Source organism: Melanaphis sacchari, unplaced genomic scaffold (genome assembly GCF_002803265.2).
Source record: "Melanaphis sacchari strain LSU unplaced genomic scaffold, SCAv2.0 Contig8_pilon_pilon, whole genome shotgun sequence".
Classification (NCBI taxonomy): domain Eukaryota; kingdom Metazoa; phylum Arthropoda; class Insecta; order Hemiptera; family Aphididae; genus Melanaphis; species Melanaphis sacchari.
Window position 1 is genome coordinate 2,921,258 of NW_020271635.1, and position 22,611 is coordinate 2,943,868.

General features: G+C 26.3%; 3 protein-coding genes across 7 annotated transcripts; 1 reads left to right on the forward strand and 2 right to left on the reverse strand.

Moving 5' to 3' along the window:
- The first annotated feature begins 1,116 nt into the window (after positions 1-1,116).
- LOC112602593 (S-formylglutathione hydrolase-like) lies at positions 1,117-9,444 on the forward strand. The gene is made up of 5 exons (XM_025350758.1): positions 1,117-1,251; positions 8,195-8,379; positions 8,448-8,631; positions 8,839-9,058; positions 9,202-9,444. The coding sequence occupies exons 1-5, from the start codon at positions 1,178-1,180 to the stop codon at positions 9,382-9,384; spliced, it is 846 nt and encodes a 281-aa protein (XP_025206543.1). The 5' UTR covers positions 1,117-1,177; the 3' UTR covers positions 9,385-9,444.
- Positions 9,445-10,088: 644 nt separating this feature from the next.
- Positions 10,089-14,797, reverse strand: LOC112602627. 2 transcript variants are annotated; one of them, XM_025350804.1, is made up of 8 exons: positions 14,329-14,795; positions 13,093-13,269; positions 12,921-13,018; positions 12,788-12,868; positions 11,833-12,297; positions 10,975-11,156; positions 10,611-10,870; positions 10,089-10,242 (listed from the first exon to the last, which is right to left on the reverse strand). In XM_025350804.1, the coding sequence occupies exons 1-8, from the start codon at positions 14,556-14,558 to the stop codon at positions 10,131-10,133; spliced, it is 1,605 nt and encodes a 534-aa protein (XP_025206589.1). In that variant the 5' UTR covers positions 14,559-14,795; the 3' UTR covers positions 10,089-10,130. The 2 variants fall into 2 exon arrangements, with proteins under 2 accessions (XP_025206589.1, XP_025206590.1); XM_025350805.1 differs by lacking the exon at positions 10,089-10,242 and having other exon boundaries at positions 10,709-10,895; positions 14,329-14,797.
- A 654-nt stretch (positions 14,798-15,451) lies between these two features.
- Positions 15,452-20,570, reverse strand: LOC112602570 (proton-associated sugar transporter A). 4 transcript variants are annotated; one of them, XM_025350718.1, is made up of 11 exons: positions 20,497-20,570; positions 17,839-18,062; positions 17,450-17,712; positions 17,202-17,378; positions 17,041-17,142; positions 16,827-16,981; positions 16,657-16,767; positions 16,380-16,541; positions 16,150-16,280; positions 15,901-16,075; positions 15,603-15,830 (listed from the first exon to the last, which is right to left on the reverse strand). In XM_025350718.1, exons 2-11 carry the CDS (start codon positions 18,051-18,053, stop codon positions 15,603-15,605), a joined length of 1,719 nt encoding a protein of 572 aa, XP_025206503.1. In that variant the 5' UTR covers positions 18,054-18,062; positions 20,497-20,570. The 4 variants fall into 4 exon arrangements, with proteins under 4 accessions (XP_025206504.1, XP_025206503.1, XP_025206502.1 ...); XM_025350717.1 differs by lacking the exon at positions 20,497-20,570 and adding an exon at positions 19,819-19,860; XM_025350716.1 differs by lacking the exon at positions 20,497-20,570 and adding an exon at positions 18,957-18,995.
- Between the last annotated feature and the right edge of the window lie 2,041 nt (positions 20,571-22,611).

The window sequence follows — 22,611 nt, forward strand, 5'->3', positions numbered from 1 at the left end:
AAATTAGTTAAAAATTAGGTACAACCTTGAACTAAATTGTGGATAAATTAAAGATTAAATTGAACAATTGATATTGATTACATTTTTAAGTAAGTAAGTAGGTACTAATAAACCGTGTATTACAAGAAATACTAATGTAAAGAATTGATAAGAAATGATGACAAAAAAAATTTAAAAATACGCAATAGTAATCATATTTATTAATACATTATTATCTGAAAAAATAACTAGTAACATATTGGTTTTAACGAGTTAGATTAGATTATTTTACAGATTAAATTCAACTAGTTACATAATTAATATACATTAAAACTAACTTAATTAGTAACTGCCCAGATTTGTTCACTTCATAGTGCGGAAACTGGTTTAGTCTCTCAATTGGACCGACGACTCCTCGTTATTCGTAAAAGACGACTGTTTCGCAAAATCGCAAATAATTCATAGAAGTAAAATTGACACAGAAACGGAAGACACTACCTACGTGTGAAAATAAACAGGATTTTAAAATTGAATTTGTTCATTAGGACAGGTGAGTCGATATTCGGCTCGTCAATAAGTTTTGTCAGTTTTGACAAAAACGAATGAACGATAGGCTCGTTTGTCGACCACACCGGTCGAGGCACAGATGGCAAAACACTGGAATCACTGGATCCAGTGCAGGATCATGATCGTGCGATGAACAATAACCGATAGGTAGCCAAAAAGGGGCACGCTTCAAAAACCCGCGTCGGGCCCGTTCAAGTTGGTAGCTGTAGATAACTGTTAGCTGTTGATACTTAGGTAGTAATTTTATTGTAAACGATGTAGCGATGAAATACGTATGATAATCTACAACAACGTGCGACATGACGTTATCTCGCGCGGATAGTTCACGCCGCGGCCTTGGATAAGATGAATAATTAATTTGCACCATGAACGAAGATAATAATATCGCCGTCAGCTGACGTACTGGCGTTGTACGTATCTACCTAGCGCCGGTGCTGCCCGACGACGATGTCGGCATTCGGCCCGTCGCGTTGTCGCCTGTCGACCGTCGGGGGTTCAGTCGGTCTCAGTCAGTGGCGCGGTGTGTACATGTCCGATTCGCGTAGTTGAGTATTAGCGGCGCGTACGGTCGCAGTATCGCACTAGGATTTTTGTCGTTCGTACGTGCATCAAACGCCAGCGGTCCGACGACATGAAGCAGCAACTGGACTTGGTGTCGGACAACCGCTGTTTCGACGGACAGCAAAAGGTCTTCGCACACGATAGGTCAGTGATAATAATGCTCCGTATCGTATTCAATTATTCTACATACTGTCTGCACCCGATTGAGGTGTCCCATTTTTAGTATAATTATGTAGGTATGCGCGGCAGAGGAATTTCGGTTATGCGACGTATCATTTCCACCGACATTTCCCATTATCGATTCGAACGGACGACGGGAAACGCTTCGTTGTGTTACTGCTTTCCGCGACTAACTACTCGTCATACTCACTATTTTTCTAATAATTTAATATGTAACGCGTGCAGGCATTATTAACTTTTTGCAAACTACCTATTAAATATTATTATGTTGATATTTTCTTATTGCAGTAACATTTCGATAATTTATTATGTACGACATTATCTTCATTAAAATTACAGAACGTCAGAACCTTAGGTCATATTTAACACTTTCTCTCTGTGGTTTTTACACATACATTGTATATATATAATATATATATTTATTTATCATAAGGTATTTTGCCTATTGGTCTAATGCTAGATTACATAAAAAAAAAGTGATGATTTAATAATTTGTAATTGTTTATGCTACTCAGTACTCGGGATGATAATGCTAAATCATCATTTCAAGTTAATTTGTTATTATTACTAAAATACATGTACCTATGTAAATAAAATCAATGTAAGTACTGAACTTTAAAATGTTGTTAGCTAAGTCTTCGTGGACTCTTTCACAATTAACTCGACTATTTGTTGAAAACAAAAAGAATATAATATAGAGATATATTCAATATTGTATTCATGCTCTGCAAATCAGTGATTACCAACCTTTTTTTACTCAACACCCCTTTTAGATTTTCAAAAGTCTCACCCCTCCCTCTCCCCCGGACAAAAATTTATAGTTTTATTTTTATAATCAGCCATTTAATTAAACTAAAAAACAAAACCCTATACACAATTTTTATTTTTATGTACTTAATTCTTAAATCTATTAAAAACATACAAATCATATAAATATAATATATACCTTGAGGTTTGAGGTTGATTTCCTTTTAATAAAATAATATCTGGCTCTATGGATGTCAGCATCAGTTTTAAATTTTCCTTCTCAGATATGTCTAACCGATTTCTTGATTTCGTCAGAATTTGTTGAAGTGAATGAAAGTCACAGTCCACAGTAGTATCGCTCCCCATAGCACCCTCTTGAGTAAAAAGCCCCCCTCAAAACTAGAAAAAGCCCTCTAAAGCAGTATCGCCTACGTTACGAATCACTGTTGTAAATGATTTATGATCAGAACCTATCTATCATAAAATACGGTAATCACAGCGATATACATAATAATATTGTCCCTAAATCATGAATTAATGTTTATTAATCCAACTATGGTTGGTAGTTATTACGGATTAAGATATAATAGACTGGTTATTAGAAAGTGGAATCAAGAGCCTTTCACAAGACCGTTTGATTTAATATTTGGCAATAATACTTTCAATGGTGCCGAATAAAACTTAGTTAATCATTCATTATTTAATGAGATTCATAAGATCGTTCATCAAATCACCGATGTATAAAACTGTAATATTAAGAATTATCTAGAAAAAATTAATTATCTTTTATTTTATCTAGATAATTTAATATTACTTATGTAAAACATTAGATTAATAGATTATAAATTTGTTTTCAATCACTATATTGTAACATTAAAAACACAAACTATATTGGGGTATGAGCACTTAATCCATATTACGCATAAAACTAATACTACTAAAATAGCAAAATAAGAATTTTACTGTACAATTTATTGTTATTATCAGTGGCGGCTCTTGGTATTCAAAGTGGGTGGTGTGCAATTCTTGCAAAAGTTTATTAGAAAAAAAAATTAAGTCTTTATCTAAAATATTATTATATATCTACTAATATAATACTTAATAATATGCGTAAATTGTAACTTACTAAAAATTGTATTAATTGACAAAAAAAAAAAAAAAAATAAACATTTTTATTCATGAATTCAAGTCTTTTCTCTACAAAAAAATAACCAATGTGGAACGCTGTGGCTACAGCGTGTGTAGCAGTTGCTGCATTGCTGCACACCACGGTCCCATTAATTTTCGTCAATCCCCACTCAATGGCCTAATCAATTTACACAGATAAACGGTGCTCTGACTGAGCTGCACACCAAATTATGTGTATTTATTACATAACTTCAATAAATTGTAGGAGTAATATTTTCGGGTATATAAACGAGCATAAATTTTTTTAAATTAATTTATGTGATGTGTGCAGACTTGCACAATTGCACACCTAGGCACGAGCCGACACTGGTTATTATTATCTGTTATCACTAGGGCTCGGAAGTTGATGACCTTAAAAACAATAAAAAAGGCAAAAAATGTCCTAAGAAAATGACCTAAAAAAATTACAAATATTAATAAAAATGCATTTTTTTTTAAATATTTTACTCTATTTTACTTTATTCAAAATATGACAAAAATGTCCTTAAAATAGGAAAATTAAAAAATTAAAAATATTTGTTTTATAAATGTCTGTGGTTTAAGTTATCGGCATAATGGTCAACAAAAAACGATAAGAAATGAACTAGTGTGAAATCAGTAAAAATAACTAAAAATGTGGGAAAATGACCTAAAAATCTCAAAAAATGACTTAAAAAGTAATAAACACCAAAAAATGCAAAATAATAATTAGTTATTTAGATTCACATGCTTATGAAACAGATTTGTGGCCAGGAGAGCATCGTCTAAAAAGTTCCAAAAAAAAAAAAAAAAAAATGCAAAATGCATCAACTTCCGAGCCCTAGTTATCACCGTTGGGTGGCTTCTTTCATTAAACAATACTCATGTTTTTTTTTAACTCTTAGTCTATATATTATGCTGATTTTGTTAACTGATACAGATTGTATATTACTTTTTTGAAATAAAAAAATAAATAAATTTGTCAAGTATGTACAATATAACGATAACAAACGTGCGTCGTGTACTCTACAACCCATAATTAAATAATAAGTAATTATATATTGCCCCATTTATTTTAAAAGTAGACCAAAATTAAATTAATTTAGACTTGGCTACTATTATAACTATTGATTGTGTATTATTTAGTGTTTTAAATATTTAAGGTAAACACACCTTTAATAATTAATTTAATGTGATTAGTTACATAGTATCAGTGGATACATAGGTATTTTACAAGATTTATTCAGAACTATTTTTTTCTTGTATGAGATACTGAAATAATACAAATTAATGATCTTTTTTCTTAATACATTTATATTAAAATATAATATGCATTGTTGTATGTATATGATTTTATGCATTGTTATCATAAATAGTACGCAGTTACTCTGTATGTTATTATAAACCTATAAAAAAAAAAAAAAAAAAAATACAATGTGTAAAAAAGGTAGTTATATTATACGTTTATTTAGATAAATGTATTTTTATTTAGACAAATTTTTAGTTTTATGTTTCCGATATAATTTAAATTTTATGAGTCTCTCTATAATGACTTAAAATTTTAGTGATTTTTCACACACAAAAAAAAAATGTCTTCATTAATCCTGAAAATTTAATATTGAGTTTTACGTATACTATCATAATGTAAATCAGTACATAATTTCGCAGTAGTTTACACCATATAATAATAAAAAATATATCTCTATTTAACTGTAAAATTGAATTCATTTAAACGGTATTTTTTATTATTTATTTATATAAGGCGTCTCTTGGTCATTTGTTTTTAAGTCTTCTTGGTGGGTTGTTAGGAATGGTAATCGATGACATACGAGAGATTAATGGGTTCTGGTTTGAGTAGAATTTGGAAAGAAATGTTTTGAAAAGTTGCTTAGATTTTATTTCTCTTTTATTTCTATTTTTGGTTAATTAAAATGTATTATTATTATAAGGACGTATAAATGTATAATGATTGATGATGAATAGGTATATCGTTATTTATACACATTTATACACATTTATATACATTATTATGACCGGTATCGTATTATATTGAATGATAACGTCTATAGATCAGTGGTCTTCAACTTTTTTGGACTCGCGACCCACTCTATTAGGCCTTTATTTTTCGCGACCCACGTAAGCCTGATAAAAAAGAACAAATTGCTTATGTAGAATCATACCAGTGTAACATGAAACATTATACTTGATATCCATTATGACTAGGTATAATATAATAATATTATTATTTTTTTACCTTCATATAATTTTATAAATCTAATTTTTATTTAAAAAAAAACTGTTGCGACCCAAAAATGGGTCGCGACCCACCGGTTGAAAACCACTGTACTAGATAGATGTAAGATAGATATTTTTAGAAAATTTTATTTATAAAAACTAGGAGATGTTGAAAAATTATATTTAAAAGGCGTTTTTTGAAAGACATCATTGTGGTATAAATATTATAATAATAATATATATATATATATATTATTATTATAATATTGATATTGTGAGAATAAAACATCGCACACTGAACACACATATATATATTAATAATTCTTTAAAAATGAAAATGATAATTATTGTAAAACAATATTTTTTTTAATAATTTTCAAAAATACCCATTGATACTTTTTAGCAAAAAGTGTTTATTAATAAATCATTATCATGCATAAAATAAGTATAAAAAATTGAATTTAGGTCTAGTGTTAGAAAGTCATATAACTCGTAAGCTCTGATATCGTAATATGAATTGTTATAAAATCTATACTATAAAAGTAATTTCTTATAAAAGTTATTTCTCATAAATCTCATGTCATTGGCACATAAAATAAATAGTAAATAAAAAATTTGATCAAGTATAAATATTATTGTATTATGAATTTAAATGTTTGTTTTAAAATAGAGGAAAAAAGTAACTAATAAAATACTTAAAATTTTAAAATTGAATCTTTAAACTAAAGTTTTAATCTAATCTAATGCTACTATATCATTACTTAAAATTACTCTGTGAATGCTACATATTTTTACAATTTGATATTATGATCTTTATTTTTTTTTTTTAATGGACGTTGAAATTGTTTTTAGGCGTTCTATGTTGACTTCAGTTTCCTTCTGCTCTTTTTAACTCCATGGATAAATATGTGAAAAATCTTAAATTAAATAATTTTTAATAACTGTCCAAATAGGTTACAATTATAATTTAAAATAACTAAAATATTGTCTTTGATAAGAATTGTATTCATGCTCTACATCGACAAATCCAATAAAACACTAAGTTATCATCTATTTTACGTTGATGTTATGAATTATCTATTATAATGTATAAATAGCCATTTATATTCAATGTATCATGATTTTTTGTGAATAAATGGACTAACAGTCAAAATGTATTCTACTTTTGTTAAATTATAAAAAAAACGCATTAATCAAAAAGTATTGATCGTTAAATTTTCGTATTCATAGACTGAGAGTAAATTGAGTAATTTAGTGACGAATAATATAAAACTAGATACTTGTATAAACTCAAATGTAAACTGAAAACACGCGTGGTTGTGAAACGGTTCTTAGTATAAAAATTAGATTAGATTTTATTGAAACTATTAAATAAGAAGAATAATATTGTTCTTTTAGTCTTTATAGGTATAAGTGTACTTCATTACGCTGAAAAATAATAATTCAACGAAAAAAAATATTAATATTTATTAACTTACGACTTTATGATAAGTAAATTTTTAATGCATAATTTTTACGAAACTTAATTATATAACACTTGAATCTCAAACACTTGACAAATTACTGAAAAAATTGACTCGATTTATTGCGATTTTTGTTGATACTATATAGGTATTTACAAATAGTAACATAAAACCATTACATTCTATACCTAATATCTCCTCCAAAAGTCTTAAAAAATTACTCATTTGATCAAAATTAAAACTCAAAAAATATTGGGACTGTTAACTATAAATTGTTTGATTGGTTAATGAATAATTTATACAAAACTTTGTATTAAATGTTTAAGTATTTTTGTCTTGCGAATTTTATATTTATCAACAGTTATGAAAAAAATTTAAAATTTATAAATTTTTATAAAAATAGCTTAAAAAAATTCAAAATATTTAAAAAAGTTTATTGTTAGTATATAGAATTATATAAGATAATATAAATATTGAGTGAACATTTTAAGTATTAACTGTTGTTAAATTCTGATGAATGTATTATTTTACAATGATGTGTTTTTCTTTCTTTGTAGGTATAACGTACACGATAAGAAGTTTAAATAATACTTTGATTTTTAACTTTGAGGGTGGTTTCAAATAGAAAATTATGTATATTAGTACTTAGGAGAGGTAAAAATTGAAATCCTTAATATTTTTCAAAATAACTTGAATTTTTTAAGCATAAAAATTATTTTTCTAGACATTCTAGTTATTATTAGAGCACGGATTTATATGCACTAAAAAGTATTAAAATTTGCAATATATATTATGCAGTAAAAATCATATGCAACAAATATGCAAGAAAAATTCATAAATCAAATAACTTATAATAATTAATTACTATTTTGAAATATTTTCGCTTTAATATGTAATATATTTCAAATTTTGTAAAAATATGCAAAAATATGTAAAAAAAATTCACTATTAGATTCAAATTATATTATAATGATTCATAAAGATAACTAATAAAAATCCAAAAAAGTGAAAGGAAAAAATATGCGATTCACATTATTCTATTTTTGATGTCTTTTTTAAAACCTTTATTTTTTTGTACTGCCGATTCTAAGAACCTACTTGAACTTTTTACTTCACAGATTTAATCGCTTTATTGCTTGCTTTGCATTTCTTTGCATATTATAGATGCACAATTTCCTCTATTTTTACTTCTACTAATCCTCAGGTATTAGTTCTTACTTTGATTTATTTTTATCAGTAAATATTTTCAACAATCTTATTATTTATATAATTGTTTCATACTTTTATTAATCGTAATGTGCTTTTATTATTTTTAGTGCTGTACTTAATTACCATATGAAATTTTCTGTATACATACCGGACAATTTGGAAGGACCTGCTCCAGTCTTATATCATTTGAGTGGTATGTTATGTTCTGAACAAACTTTTATACAAAAGGCAGGGTTTCAACGATGGGCATCACATTATGGAATAATTGTTGTATCACCAGATATTTGTCCAAGTAAGGATACCTATCTAATTTATTGTAATAATTTAACTTTTGCCACAAACATTAAATTGTATTTTCAGGGGTTACTTTTGGTGATGAAAAGAATGAAATTGAAGCTAAAGGCTTATCATTTTATGTAAACGCTGTTAAAAAACCGTGGAACAAGCATTACCAAATGTATTCATATGTGAATGAAGAGCTACCAAGTATTATTCAGGAGAACTTTAATGTCAACAAAGACAGGCAGTCAATCATGGGTCACAGGTATATTTATAAGTATTAAATAAATTTTTTATGTATTATATATTATAGTAATAAAAAAAAATTAGATGTATATTATTATTATTGTATTGTCTAAACCATCTGATAATTGTCAGATATTGGTATTGATGTTATATTTTAAATTTAAAGATTAGTATTTTATTAAATATTTATATATATATTGCACTGTATTAAATAATGATATTTCAGTATGGGAGGTCATGGTGCATTAATAAGTGCATTAAAAAACCCTGGCAAGTATCGTTCAGTATCAGCTTTTGCTCCAGTTTGTAACCCATCTGTATCACCTGATGAACGATACCTACTAAAGTGTTATTTTGGGGATGATTCAAAAACTTTGGAAGAATGGGATGCTACCTGCTTAGTAACTAATTATAAAGGACCAGAATTAAATATTCTCATACATCAAGTAAAGTTTTATAATAATGTATTTAAAATTTAAATAATTTTGAATTTAGAATTTAAAGAATTTTAATGGTATAAACATAATGTGTAATGTACGAATAGTTTTAATACTAAATAATATATTATCTACATTTTTTTTTCATTCAGGGAAAAAATGATGAACATGAAGAAGATTTAAAATTAGAAAATTTTGCAAGTGCTTGTAAAAAAGCAAGAATTGCAGTTTCAATAAATTTAGAAGAAGGATATGACCATGGTTTTTATTTTATTTCAAGTTTTATGGAACAACATTTTCATCATCATTCTAAATTTTTATGTGATTCTTTGTAATTTATTTAACTTATTGTATTTTTAAGTTGTATTATACTTATATAATGTGTGGTGTATCAATACGTATGTTACCTAAATAACTTAATAAAACTTAATTTCAATTTACATAATTAAAAAATATATGATCAAGTAAATTGCAATAAATGAAAATTGAGGAAAAATTAGCATTATTAAATTTGAATGCAATAATAAATTATTATTATATTTAAAAATACATCTCAGGACAAAAATTTGTAAAAACTATAAAAGCTAATTTTTTTTTCAAAACTATTAATAAAAGGATTCCTTTGAAAGTTTTATTTAATTGTTTCTGGCTGGTAGTTTTTCTTCATGTCTAAGCTTATTCTAAGAAACTTTAGAATACTAAAAACTTAATTTTTAAAAGTGCTATAAATTTAAAAAGTTTTACATCATTGTTTAATATGTACAATAGGTATACTTAGAAAAAAGTTTTTAAATCTTATTTAAACTAAAAATAATAACTTATTGCTTATGATGTAAATGTGTAATTTAAAGTATGATATATATAAACAAATTTATAATTTGATTTACTAAATTTTAAAGAAACGTTATTACAAACTATCTTTTTGTAGTTTGTACTTACAATATTGTATTGAAATAAGAACATTGGAGTAAGTTATTAAAAAATTGTTTACATGACACTGGTATAGAATAATAAAAATAAAAATAGATCAATAAATTGATATATGTATTTATAAATTGTATTAATCACTTAGATGAAAAAATTATGCATTTGTTTGACACTGTGAAGGTAAAATACAATGACCTAATAATGCAGATATCACTGGCTGGCTTTTATCTGTACCTAATTTATTTGAAAGCCATCCTAAAGCAACACTGAAAATAAAAAAATATTTTTACATTATTATAAGATTTTGACTAGGACATACCAAGAAAATCTTGATTTTCTTATAGGCCCATCAACTACTTTCTATACAAAATTAGTTTTTTAAGATTTCTGTTATAATATTTAGTACACCTATGTAGTAATCGCTAAATATAAAGAAGATGAAAAATAATTTTGTACCTATACTCTGACAATGTTTGAAACAATGATTAAGTTTGAAAAATGAAAATTCATTTGTATTTACTACATAGTTTTTAAATTGTCAATGATGTTTTTCATTACTAGAATATTTTTTTTCTTTGATTTTAAACATCAGTCAAAACTTTAATATTGTAATCTACTTTAAATTTAAACTTACTTCCAAACGGGTAATAATTTTGAACTGAAATTTGTACCAGTTTTTATTAATTTTTTAGATGTTTGGCATAGTGCTTTGACTTCTTTGCAATTCACAAAGGACCCGTCTACGTTGGCAATCGTGTTGTCAATTGTCGATACTATGGTCCATGACAACTCGTTTATTTCCCAAAATACGGGGTTGTCGTGTCTTTTAGTTCTGGACACTGTGGCACCGTGTAATGGTGATGAATTTATCGTAAGCGTTCCTCCCGATTGTACCTGAAATGATCAAGAGAAATTTCAACTGAGGTTTGTCAAATGCTTATCATGTACCTAAATAACATTCTGTTATATTATATAATTTATACTCTTAATTCACTTACCGTCATAGCGTCCATGACTAGATTCATGATAAATGTACCGAACCCCAAGAACGCAATAGCTGTTAAAGTTAGATCGTACATATCCGTTGCTGTAAGTCCTCGTCTTGGTTCTTTATCAAAAGTATGTACCTCGTCTTCCAATTGACTAAATGTTTTGATATTTCGGGTCGTAAGATCGGGACCTTTATTAAAACGACGCAATTTATATTTTTATTTGTGTACATGTACGATATGTATTTAGGTATATAAAAAATGTAGTTATATAGACAATGTACAATTATTTTTTTAAATTAATTTTAATATATTTTGCTATTATTTGATGCGGATAATTATTAATATAATCGGTAATCGGGTTTGCAAGGTGCTAAAAATACGAAAATATAATCTTAGAAATCCTCGTCACATCTATAACTTTTTACAATTTCTCTTAACATAAAAAAAAAGAACAGCTTATGATATTTTTTGTTTACAAATATTTATTAGCTAATAGTATTTTCTATACCTAATAAGGGTAAGCGTTAAAAATTCTGTGTATAGTTTATAATAGATACATTGATTACACCACGTTTAACATATTTATGATACAATGAAAAATTACTTCATCATTTTGGCGCATTCGATACCTAGTTATAAATTATAATTGGTGGTAGGTATACCTGGTACCTATTAAATATTAATAAAGTTATAAACTTGTTGTATCCATTTGTATTCTGCATAATAGACACTTACTGTGAATACTTTTGATTACTTGTTAACTTCAGAATGATTTTTAACTTTTAACTGTTTTTAGTGTTAATAAATATATTAGGTAGGTACAAAATTACAAGTGTAGGTATAATACTGATATCTAGTATTCACCTGGATTTTCAGTTGGGGGAATCAATCCGGGATAAGGATAATTTTGTGAACGGTAATTTAATTGAGGTAAAAAAGAGTGACCGTTTGATGATGCAGGTGATCCATATGATGATGACGGCGGTGATTCGTGTGATGACGGAGGTAGTTTATGATGAGAAGATGGAGGTAGTCCATATGATGACAACGGTGGCATTTCATAATCCGATGGGTATGAAGGCGTTTCATTTAAAAACGTCGAGGGTCCATAATTAGCTGGAAGTAATGGTAGTCCATGTGTTGATAAAGGAAAAGAGGGTTCATATGCTGATGGAGGTAGATGGGTAGATTGTGTAGGGTTGAAATCGGGAAGACCATGGTATGTTTGGTTTGGTTTTTTGTACTTTTTATCGTCATCAATATCGTATTCTACAGATTGACTTTGTGTAAAATCCACACTGACTGTATCACTGGGGCTAGAAAATGAATCTAAACCAAAAGAAATATTTTATTCACTAATGAATAAATACATTTTCATTTGATAACATTTATAAATATTTATTATTAATTGACTGATTAAATATTGTGTATTTGTACAACGTAATTTCGTGTGGTGTTTTAGTGTTTATATTCAATTTTAGTGTCTTGTACGAGTTACACACGTGTTTTTTGTTGGTATTACTTACTTTATTAGAAATGGGTATAATATTTAAACTAATATCAATGTATTTGATCTGATATCGATCTAGTCATCAAGGTACTTATTAATTAGGTATATATTATTATTTTATTAAACAGAATAAATTCGTTTTTAGATTATATAAAACGTGTTACTGAAACCAACTTTATAATGATAAATTTAACTTTATTTTATTTTTGAATCAATAAGCAATAATGAACATTTTAATTATTTATACATAGGTATTATACGAGTATAATCAACATTACGTTGTTATATTTACACTTTACTGTAATTTACCTTCGTTTGGGTGATAAGAATTTTTCAAATCTTTTACTTCATCTACGTTTTTCATGGTTTCATAGTCACGTGTTCCTAAGCCTTGAAAAATAAAATGTAATGCTTTGCTATTTAAAACTGTATGTATAATTACTTTCATTATTTTTATTTGTTAGTGTGAATCCAACGGGTTTTTCGCGCATTCTAACGTTTAAATCATATTCGTCATAAATTCTTTTTAATAGTTTTGTTCTAAAATTTAATGTAAAAGACATATTTTAATCTATTTTACAATTATATAGTTTAAGTTTATTTTATATGTATACTTGATAAGCCATGCATTGTAAGCAGATGAGCCTTGATCTGTTTGCATCAATGATGTTTTACTTGTTCCACGGCTGTCTAGGGACATCGATCGGCCTTCAAACGACGTACTGTCTGTAATATCTTTTAATATTTCTTCAACTATGTATTGCCGACAGAGATAGTCATTTATGTTTTTTCTGGAAGAAATTGTTAAATATTGATCAAGTATCAATTAATTAATTATTATGTATAAAAGGGTTTAAGAACAAATTTTGGTTCACGTTTATTCAGTTTGAAGGTATAGCCAAATTTTTATCATATACAATTTGATCTGAAACGTGTTATTAAAGTACTAATTTAACATCAAAGATCAATGTAAGCTGATACTTTACATTATTTTTAGCATAATTTGTAGGTATAATATTAATAACAATAATGGTTTTTTTTTTTTTAATGTTACTTCCTCATTTTTTGAAAATATCTATTTTAATTTAAAAATACTTGGAAGTAATATTAATTAGGTACTAATATTAGACACCAAATTCTCTTAATCAATCTTGTACTGTATCTTATTTTGTATGTTTTACAAAACATTTAATTTTATCCAATAGCAATATTTTATTATTTTTGTGTACATCTATTACTACTATATATTGTATAATATGTACTCGATTCTATTACCTTTCATGATAATAAAACAAATTGTATAATATCTAATACAGTATTAAAATATGTATGTATTAAATATTACTCATATTATAACTAATACGATTTTATTTTTGAAAAACTTGCATTCTTATTTTAATATTGAAATCAGGCTACTTCACGATAAGCTATCTATTTAATTTTGTGCTGGTAATAAAATAATCTTGCACTTGCATTATAATAGTTTTTATCCTGGTTTAAATAACAAACTTATTTAGTTATTTGACCTAACAATAAATATAATGGCATTTAAAAATAATTTGTTTACCAATGCCATTTTGTAATAATTTTAATTTATTTGTAAGTCTGTTATATTGTTAAATGGATATTAAATATCAAAAAATATTTTTGTGTATTTCATTGAACATTATGAAATGCTTTAGGTAAATCTAAAAATTAAAAAAAAATTTAAATAGTTCTAACTTAATTTGATGTTTCAAACACGATTTCACGCAGTTATTTCATGATTACAATACACGATTTTTGTAAGTTAGGTATATAGAAGTATATTTATTATTTGATTAATAATTAATATTAAATAAAAATCATACCTGTGAAAATTCATGGTAGTTAAAGCATCATTTAAATCTCCAGCAATTATTATAGTATTGTTACGATTTTCACTAGATTTCGTATTATTGATTATATCCGATAAGCCTAATCCTTCAAACACCAAAGCTTCGGGGAAAATTTCATTTGCATGATTGTAAGATAAGCAAGTTGCTAATGCAATGTACATTATGACGATCATTTTAAAACCGACTGCCCAGTTTGAATACATCTAAGACAATGTTAACACTATAAGTGTCTAACAACTGGAAAACTTTAACTACGTGCGTAAAATAATACGATTTTAAGTAGTTTTTATAGTTATTTAGACCATAAATTTTGATGCGTTCTAATTTAAGAACGCATATAACCATATAAGTATAATAATGTTCGAATATGTCACACATAATGAAAATTGAGAGTACTATATGTGAAAAGAACGTTTATGTAGATTTTCTTAGTTAATTAGCTATATGTTTTATGGATACTTCATGTTTTTGGTTTATTTAATAAATATAATAATGCAATCATTACATCATTAAGTATTTATTTAAAATTTGTATACCACCAATGATAAAAAATTCAAAGATTAAAACTAATACGATTAATGTAGATATTTAGCATACAAATTGTAATAAATATGTATTGGTTTAAAAAAAAAATAATTCATCGCATTTGAATCAAATAAAAATGGCGAATAAAATAATATAGTTTATTATAAACTAAATAAATGTATGAAATTTAGTCATACTTTAGGAAATACTAAATAGATAGTTCTTATCTCAAATATTGTATAAAATAGTAAATACTTCATTTAAGTTACTAATAAAAATCGATCATTAATTAATTTTAAACACGAAAGTCTAAAAAATTATTAAATGTGAGAGAAGTAATGGCAACAACCTTTTTAAATGAAAGTCTTGAACTTATTCAATAAAATTAACATCAAATATAATTAATCTTCATTTTTAATTTTATTTTTTTAATATATAGTAGGTTATATTTTACGAGTTATGCATTTAGGGATATTAATTTTAAAAATACAATTTATAAACAATAATATCAGTAGTTATGGATTTTCAATATTACTTTTAAGTAATTTTATCAATTTAAATTTATGTACGGTATATAAAATGAATAAAAATGATTATTTTGTTGATAATATTATACGTTTGGTTAAATATTAATGAAGCAAAGTGTGTGATGAGTGAGAAAAATATTGGTTTTAAATTGAATATGTTAACACATTTTTATGGGAATCTGATGTCCTCGTTTTTTATAGATCTAAATAGACGACTTGCGTAGCGATTATTGAGGCACAGAACGCTAAAAACGATGCAGTGTAAACGACAGCGGAAGTTGTCCCGGATATGCTGACAATTGTTCCCATACACATGGACAAAATGAACTGAGCCACGAACACCATGGAACTGACCACAGCTACATCTGTACCTAAACCTCTGATTTGATCATCCGGCTCTTGACCACTGACATTGTCAGCAAACTTGGAAAAACAAATTTAATTTGAATTGAAAATCTCAGTTTAGAGCGTAAGATAATCTAATATTAGGTACCGTGTTGGTTGAGTGATAATGGGCGATAAGTAAATACGGCATTGTGAACATCGTAGAGTACATTACACCAGCCGCCCAAGAGAAAAATATTACGCTGAACTTGTGTCGTGTGATGGCCATTAAAAACATACCAGTAGAATAAAACAGCAGACCTCCCACGTACACCCGTTTGGCCCTGTCCAATAAACATTTCTGTCAAAACAATATAAACTCGTAGTAGGAATCGTGTATAGTTGTTTTAATACTTACCCTAATCGCTTTATGAGTTTTTCAATTACACTCGAATAACAGGCACACGACAACGAGTACATTGCCATACCGATCGATCCAAATCGCACACCTTGTTCGTAAAGTATTTTCTCTTTGGTTCCTATTAAAGCCTAAATATAATTTTTAGTAATATTTTCTACTATTATAAATAATGTGTTATCAGTAAATTAATGTGGCTTGTACATCTTTTATTTTTATTATAAACCTACCGTAGGATCCCCTCCGAACACTGCTTCACCGACATAATCCGTGAAGTATAACGAATAACAAACGTGGGCCATCCAACAGAACAAATTTGTTAGACACAATAATTTAATAGATTTTGGCATAACGATTATAGTCTTCAAGTAGTGGGCAAACGTTGCTTGTTCCTGTAAAAGATGTCACGGTGAAAAAAAAATTATATTATTTTAATAAGTAGTTAATACAACAAAGACTTGTGATTAGTAATAAGTACTAATAACTAATAATTATTAGTAAGCTTACGGGTATAAGACGTGATTCGTTATTCTCAATTTCAACTTCATCAACAGTATTTTTTAAAGTTCCATATGATTTCGGTGTGTTTTCAGTAAGTTTATTTTCTATATCCAAATCCTATAAAATGTTCATTATGATTTAATTCAGTTTTTTCTGGAATTATTTATTTTGCTAACTTCATTAGCCCCAGTGATTAATATTCTTGTTTGATTTGATTGTAATATTTTTAATGGCATCTCTTTGAAACTGGTTACAGTATAACTGACGCAACCAATAAAAAGAAAAGTGACTAACGTGAACACTGCTCTTACGTGACCTCCCATCAATTCTCCTAAATATGTATGAAGTTTTTCAAGAACTCAAGTTTTAATCAATAAAAGGTGTTTTTACCAAATTTTAATGAGTCCCAATCAATTCCACCTAAAAGATAACCGATACATCCTCCTAGACCGGCCATTATCGTGAACGTGCTTAGACCTTTGGCATGATCCTCTGTGAATATTTTATAATATTTGAGTTATTTTGATATATTTATTTTTACCTAAAATTACCTGGTACGCAAATGTCTAAAAGATAAGCCCTCGCTGGGCTTTGACAAGCGTCTGCATCGAAATCTAATAGTACTGTACCTATTACTGTAAAAAATATTGCCCAGAAATTGTTTCCTGATGTTAAATCGCCTTCCACCCAGTATCCCAATAATTTTCCATTTGGTACCAATATTAGACCTATAAAATATATAAAAATATATTTATTCAGAGATTAGGTATATGAGAAATATTTTGTTTTTTTAGCTTACCTAAAAATACTCCACAAGCTAGCATTATCAGAAATGGTCTGCGTCGGCCCAACGGAAGTGTGCATCTGTCACTTAAAGATCCTAATATGGGAGTAACAAAAAATCCAATGCAAGGAGATACAGCCCATACAAGAGTCATATGTTGATGGTCGACTCCAATATTCAATAGTGTTGGAGATACAAATGCTGTTTCTGCTGCATACGAAAATTCTATTCCCATCACGGCAGCAGATATGCGTACTAGTTCACTTCTAGTTTTTTTTCTATAACACGTGGTTAAAATTATTTGAATATTATAAGTTAAAAGTACTAAATTATTTGATTTTTATCTTCAAATTAAAATAATCAGTACTTTTCTCATGAATATCTATGAGTATTATTGGATTTACCTAAATATATGAGAATACTGTTCCATATCAATTTCTGGTGGACTTTCGTCCTCTTTTTGGTTTTCTGGACGTTCAGCTAGACCAAACGATTGTAAGAGTTCCAAAAGAGATCGAGGACGTTTTTCCTTCCATTCCTCCCAATTATCTTTTAATGAATCCCTCCAGGTATGTAAAATACCAATCGGACCTTGGTACTCGTGAAGTTTATCCACCATGATCAATTACTAGAAGAATTTTTTAATTTTAATTGAATATCTTTAAATGAAAAGTAAAAAAAAAACGAATGTCAGTTATTTTCTATCAATCATAATAGCTAGGACCTAGAATCATAACCATATATCTATTTAATATTTTCTTAAATCTACATGTTAATAACATAAGTATCAATTAACTTATGTCTTATGATATATTTATATGGGTAAGGAATATAGGTAAAATATAATATATATAATTAATTGTGAAATTTAATATTTTTTATATTTCACAGAATATATAAATTTTTGATGTCTGTATAAAAATAATTTTTCTTAAATTAAACATTGTATTATAATTTTTTTATTTATAGTAGTATAGGTATATTATTACTTAATTTTAAATTGATGATTATGTTGTAGTCATTACAATTGTTTTAATTAATCAAGACAAATATGCGTGCAGAACTTTGCTTTGATTTTTGACGAATGTAAAGGAATATCGAACTTTAAAGATATTGTTGTGCCAGTTAAGGAAGATGAACTCTGTTCTTTTGTTTTTGGTGATTATAACTGATATAACAAGGAAACGTGTCTTTTAATATTAACTGATATTTGATTAATATCATATGTATATGCATGTCTTTATGTTAATTTAGACTTAATATTTTATTTAAATTTTTATGTTTTTAGTACTTAAAGTTGAATACCTAACTATAATATTATTTTAGATATTTATTATTAAGCAAATTGTTCATTAAAATTTAATTACATTGCAATAGAAAAAAAAAATAAAAATATCAACGAACAGTGTTTATAAAATACAGTATCGCGTATAAAATTAAAAAAAATAACCTTTCATGATTAAAATAATTAATAATGAAAAAGAACCTAGGTACTATAGTTGTACACAAATTAGGTACTTACTGGCTACTGCATATGATTAATAATAATAGTATTTTATTTATTGAATAATTTAACAATTAATAATATTAAAATAATAAATAATAATATATTTATTTGCAAGTCACAAATTTTTAAAATTTTACGGTAAAGTTGAAATCGTACTAAATGCTTACTGTAGATAATTAGTAAATAAATAACTATGGAATATTATTATCTTATCAGATATTACATAGTAAGTGATTACGAAAACATTCATTAGTTTTAATTAAATACCTATTTGATTTAATAACGTATAATAATAGGTACTAACATTAGTAATATATTTAATTTTGTTTGTATCTAATAAATGTATTATAACTTACTATTATTATTGTTTTATAATTTTAATAAGGTTGATGTGTAAGCCAACTATTTGTAGTTGATAATTTAACATTTATTAATTTAATACTTAACAATAAGATTTGAATTAATGAAAATAAATTATTGATAAACTAAACTGATGGTTTGAATGATTAGTAGTATTTAAATATAGTGTGTTATTATATTGATACTCATTACCTAGTACCTACCTATTCAGCAAGTAATAACTATAAAGGATCATTAATCTGTGTTTTTCTTTTATTGTATTTTAAAATTATTAACTAATATATTAAAACTGTGAAAAAATGTTGTGGTTATATCCTAAAATGTACAAAGATAAACAATAACATATTATAATAATATATACACTATGCATTATATTTTAATAAACTTAAAATTAGTTTGAACACACGTTAGTTCTAGGCACTTATAACGAAATTTACAATATACAAATTATATTTAAAAAAATAAAATAAATAATATTTATAACTGTATATTAATTTGCTAAAAAAAAAATGCATACCTTATTTTCAATCAACAAATAAATGGTTTGTTTAAAATTATAATTTATTCATATACTAGTTTCCAGGTTCCGATATATCATAAAAAATAAAACGGGAAGATAAAAAAGACGAATGCGCTTTGCCCAACGCGGACGAATAGACTAAAAGCGTTTGTGCGATAATCCAAATAACACACCCTCGCCGAAGTTGTATTTTTCTCCGCTGAGTCGCGGAGAAAATGATAAAATATATACAATAATTGTTGAATTGTTTTTAAATTTTTCAAGTAGTTTCACATATTTACGTATTTGTAGTTAATAGTTAAAGTGTGAAAACGGTTTACAAATCAATGTGTAAAGCTAATTAGAAACTGCACAACATTTATTTGTATGTTAAATTTTAATTAGTTATATTATATAAGTTTCACCTATTGTAGCATTAAGTAATGTAATAATAAAAAAATAAAAAATGACGGCTCTAAATTTGTCAGGATTTGTTTTGTATTCATAATGTTTAAATAAATCTATGGGTTTTTTTTTAAAATAATTTTTCAATTGATTTTTATAAACATTGACTATCCCATAGATGTATAGAAAGCGAAAATAAATTGTTTTGATGCTATCGAAGCAATTATGTTTATTGCACAGAATTTGTACTTACGCGAGCTCGGCTATTAAATCGAACGTAATTGTGATTACCTTAAGTGCGACAACCACCTGGGTACTTTTCAATTTTTCATGTTTTTCTTTTTAAGTATTATACAAATCACGCGAAAAAAAAATAATGAAATAACATAGCACTTTATTATACAAAATGTATTATCCTAGTTTACTTCTTATATTTCATTTTATTTATTTTTCTGATAAGTTGTATATATAGGTAACGATTAAGAGGGTATCGTACGACTTCATAACAGCTGAAGAAACCCTATAACTCGGTCAAATGTAACTCTTTTGAAATTGATTTTCATTTTAATATTAGTATCTCTTTCGAAGTCAGTGTTGTATAATTGTTCGTTTTTGGGTTTTGATATCCACATAACACAAATTACACGTAACAAATAAATACTACCTATTGAAGTATATTTAAAAAATGATAATTGTCAGTGTTACTATTCTTAATGATTTTCTTCCATTTGAATTTCTATTACAGTTGTTTCATATTGTATCTTTATAAATATAATAATTATTGATAATAACTACTTAACTAATTTTTAATATTTAAAATAAAATTGTTAGTGAAATACGACATAAAAAAAAAGAACAGTTTAAAATGATTTAAATAATTTAAAACCAAACAAATTGACTTTGGTGAATAATAATTAAAACCAAATGAATTTGGAAATATAAAAACATAATTTTTAAATCGTAATAATTTACTTGAAATTGATTTGGTTTTGATCATTTGACTTAATAGAGTAAGACAAGTAGAAAACTAGCTTAGAAATATGAATGATATTTTTGTAATCAACTTGTGTACAATACGGCAGCAGCACGTGTATAGTATATACCTATAATTAATTATTTGATAAGCAAACAAGAATTTAATAGCAATAATTTAAATAATATAAATTGTCCAATACGTTTGTAATTACTATGATAATATACGTATTTATTAATGCAAACTTTTGATTTCAATATTTGAATGCATATTATACACATTACATACAACAATTAATACGTATGCTATTGCTTATTGAGATGAAGCGTTTGGATTATTTGAATTTTTTTATGGTGATACAACTTCTATATAAGAGCGGCAATATTCTTAATTGTACAATTCACATTGCTATTATATAGTAGTATAGAAATAATAGCCAATTAAAGATGTTACAGACTAAATTTCCGATTTTTTTATGGCAAGTTTTCGTACAGTAATTTAAATTAATCGTACAATAAATTAAAAAAAGTTCAATACATCTATAAAATCAAATCAAATAAGTTTCATCTATTTGGTATGATTGAGAATTTAAATTATTAAATAAATTGTTTAGCTTAAAATCTAGAACATGCTATTTTTTTTCAAATTAATTTCTAGTCATATATATTTTTTTATTAATAATCTTTTTGTTACTATACTTATTAGCTAACATTATTTTAATCAATAGTTTATTTGTTATTGCAATGTATTATACAGTTGTTCAAAATTTATTTGATATTGTAAAAATGTTGATTTTTGTATTTATTTATAATAAATTATATATTTTGTTTCATTAGATTTCATGAAAAATTATATTTTTTTTAGGTAAATAAATATTAAATATAGGTAGGTCCTACTTGTACTGTATGTGTTATATATATATATATATAACTAGCTGATATGACAGACGTTGTCCTGTCTTAACCCTTCATCAGTGTATTGGTGTTTGTTAAACCCCACGTGATAAGATATTGCATGATACTATTAGTGATTGAACTAGATCAAATTTTTACCTTCACGAAATCCTTCTCTGTATAGTACTTTTTTATATTTTTTGATGCAAAAATGTTTTTTAGTTAATAGTAAAATTTATTTTCCGCATAAAATGTTACTAAAAATCGTTATTTTTTTTGATATAACATTTTATTTCTATGTTAAAAATGTTATTATTCAATTCAATTTAATAAAACTTAAACTAAAACATTGATTTTATGTTATTTTAAAATGTGGGGTGTAATAAACCTCAACACACTAAAGATCCAAAAAAATGTCTACACACTAACGAAGGATTAATGATTAATTATAAATATTGAATTCGAATTAGTATAATTAAAAAAAAAAAATATTATTCTAAAAACATAGTGTTTATTATTCTACTGTTTCCTGATACACAA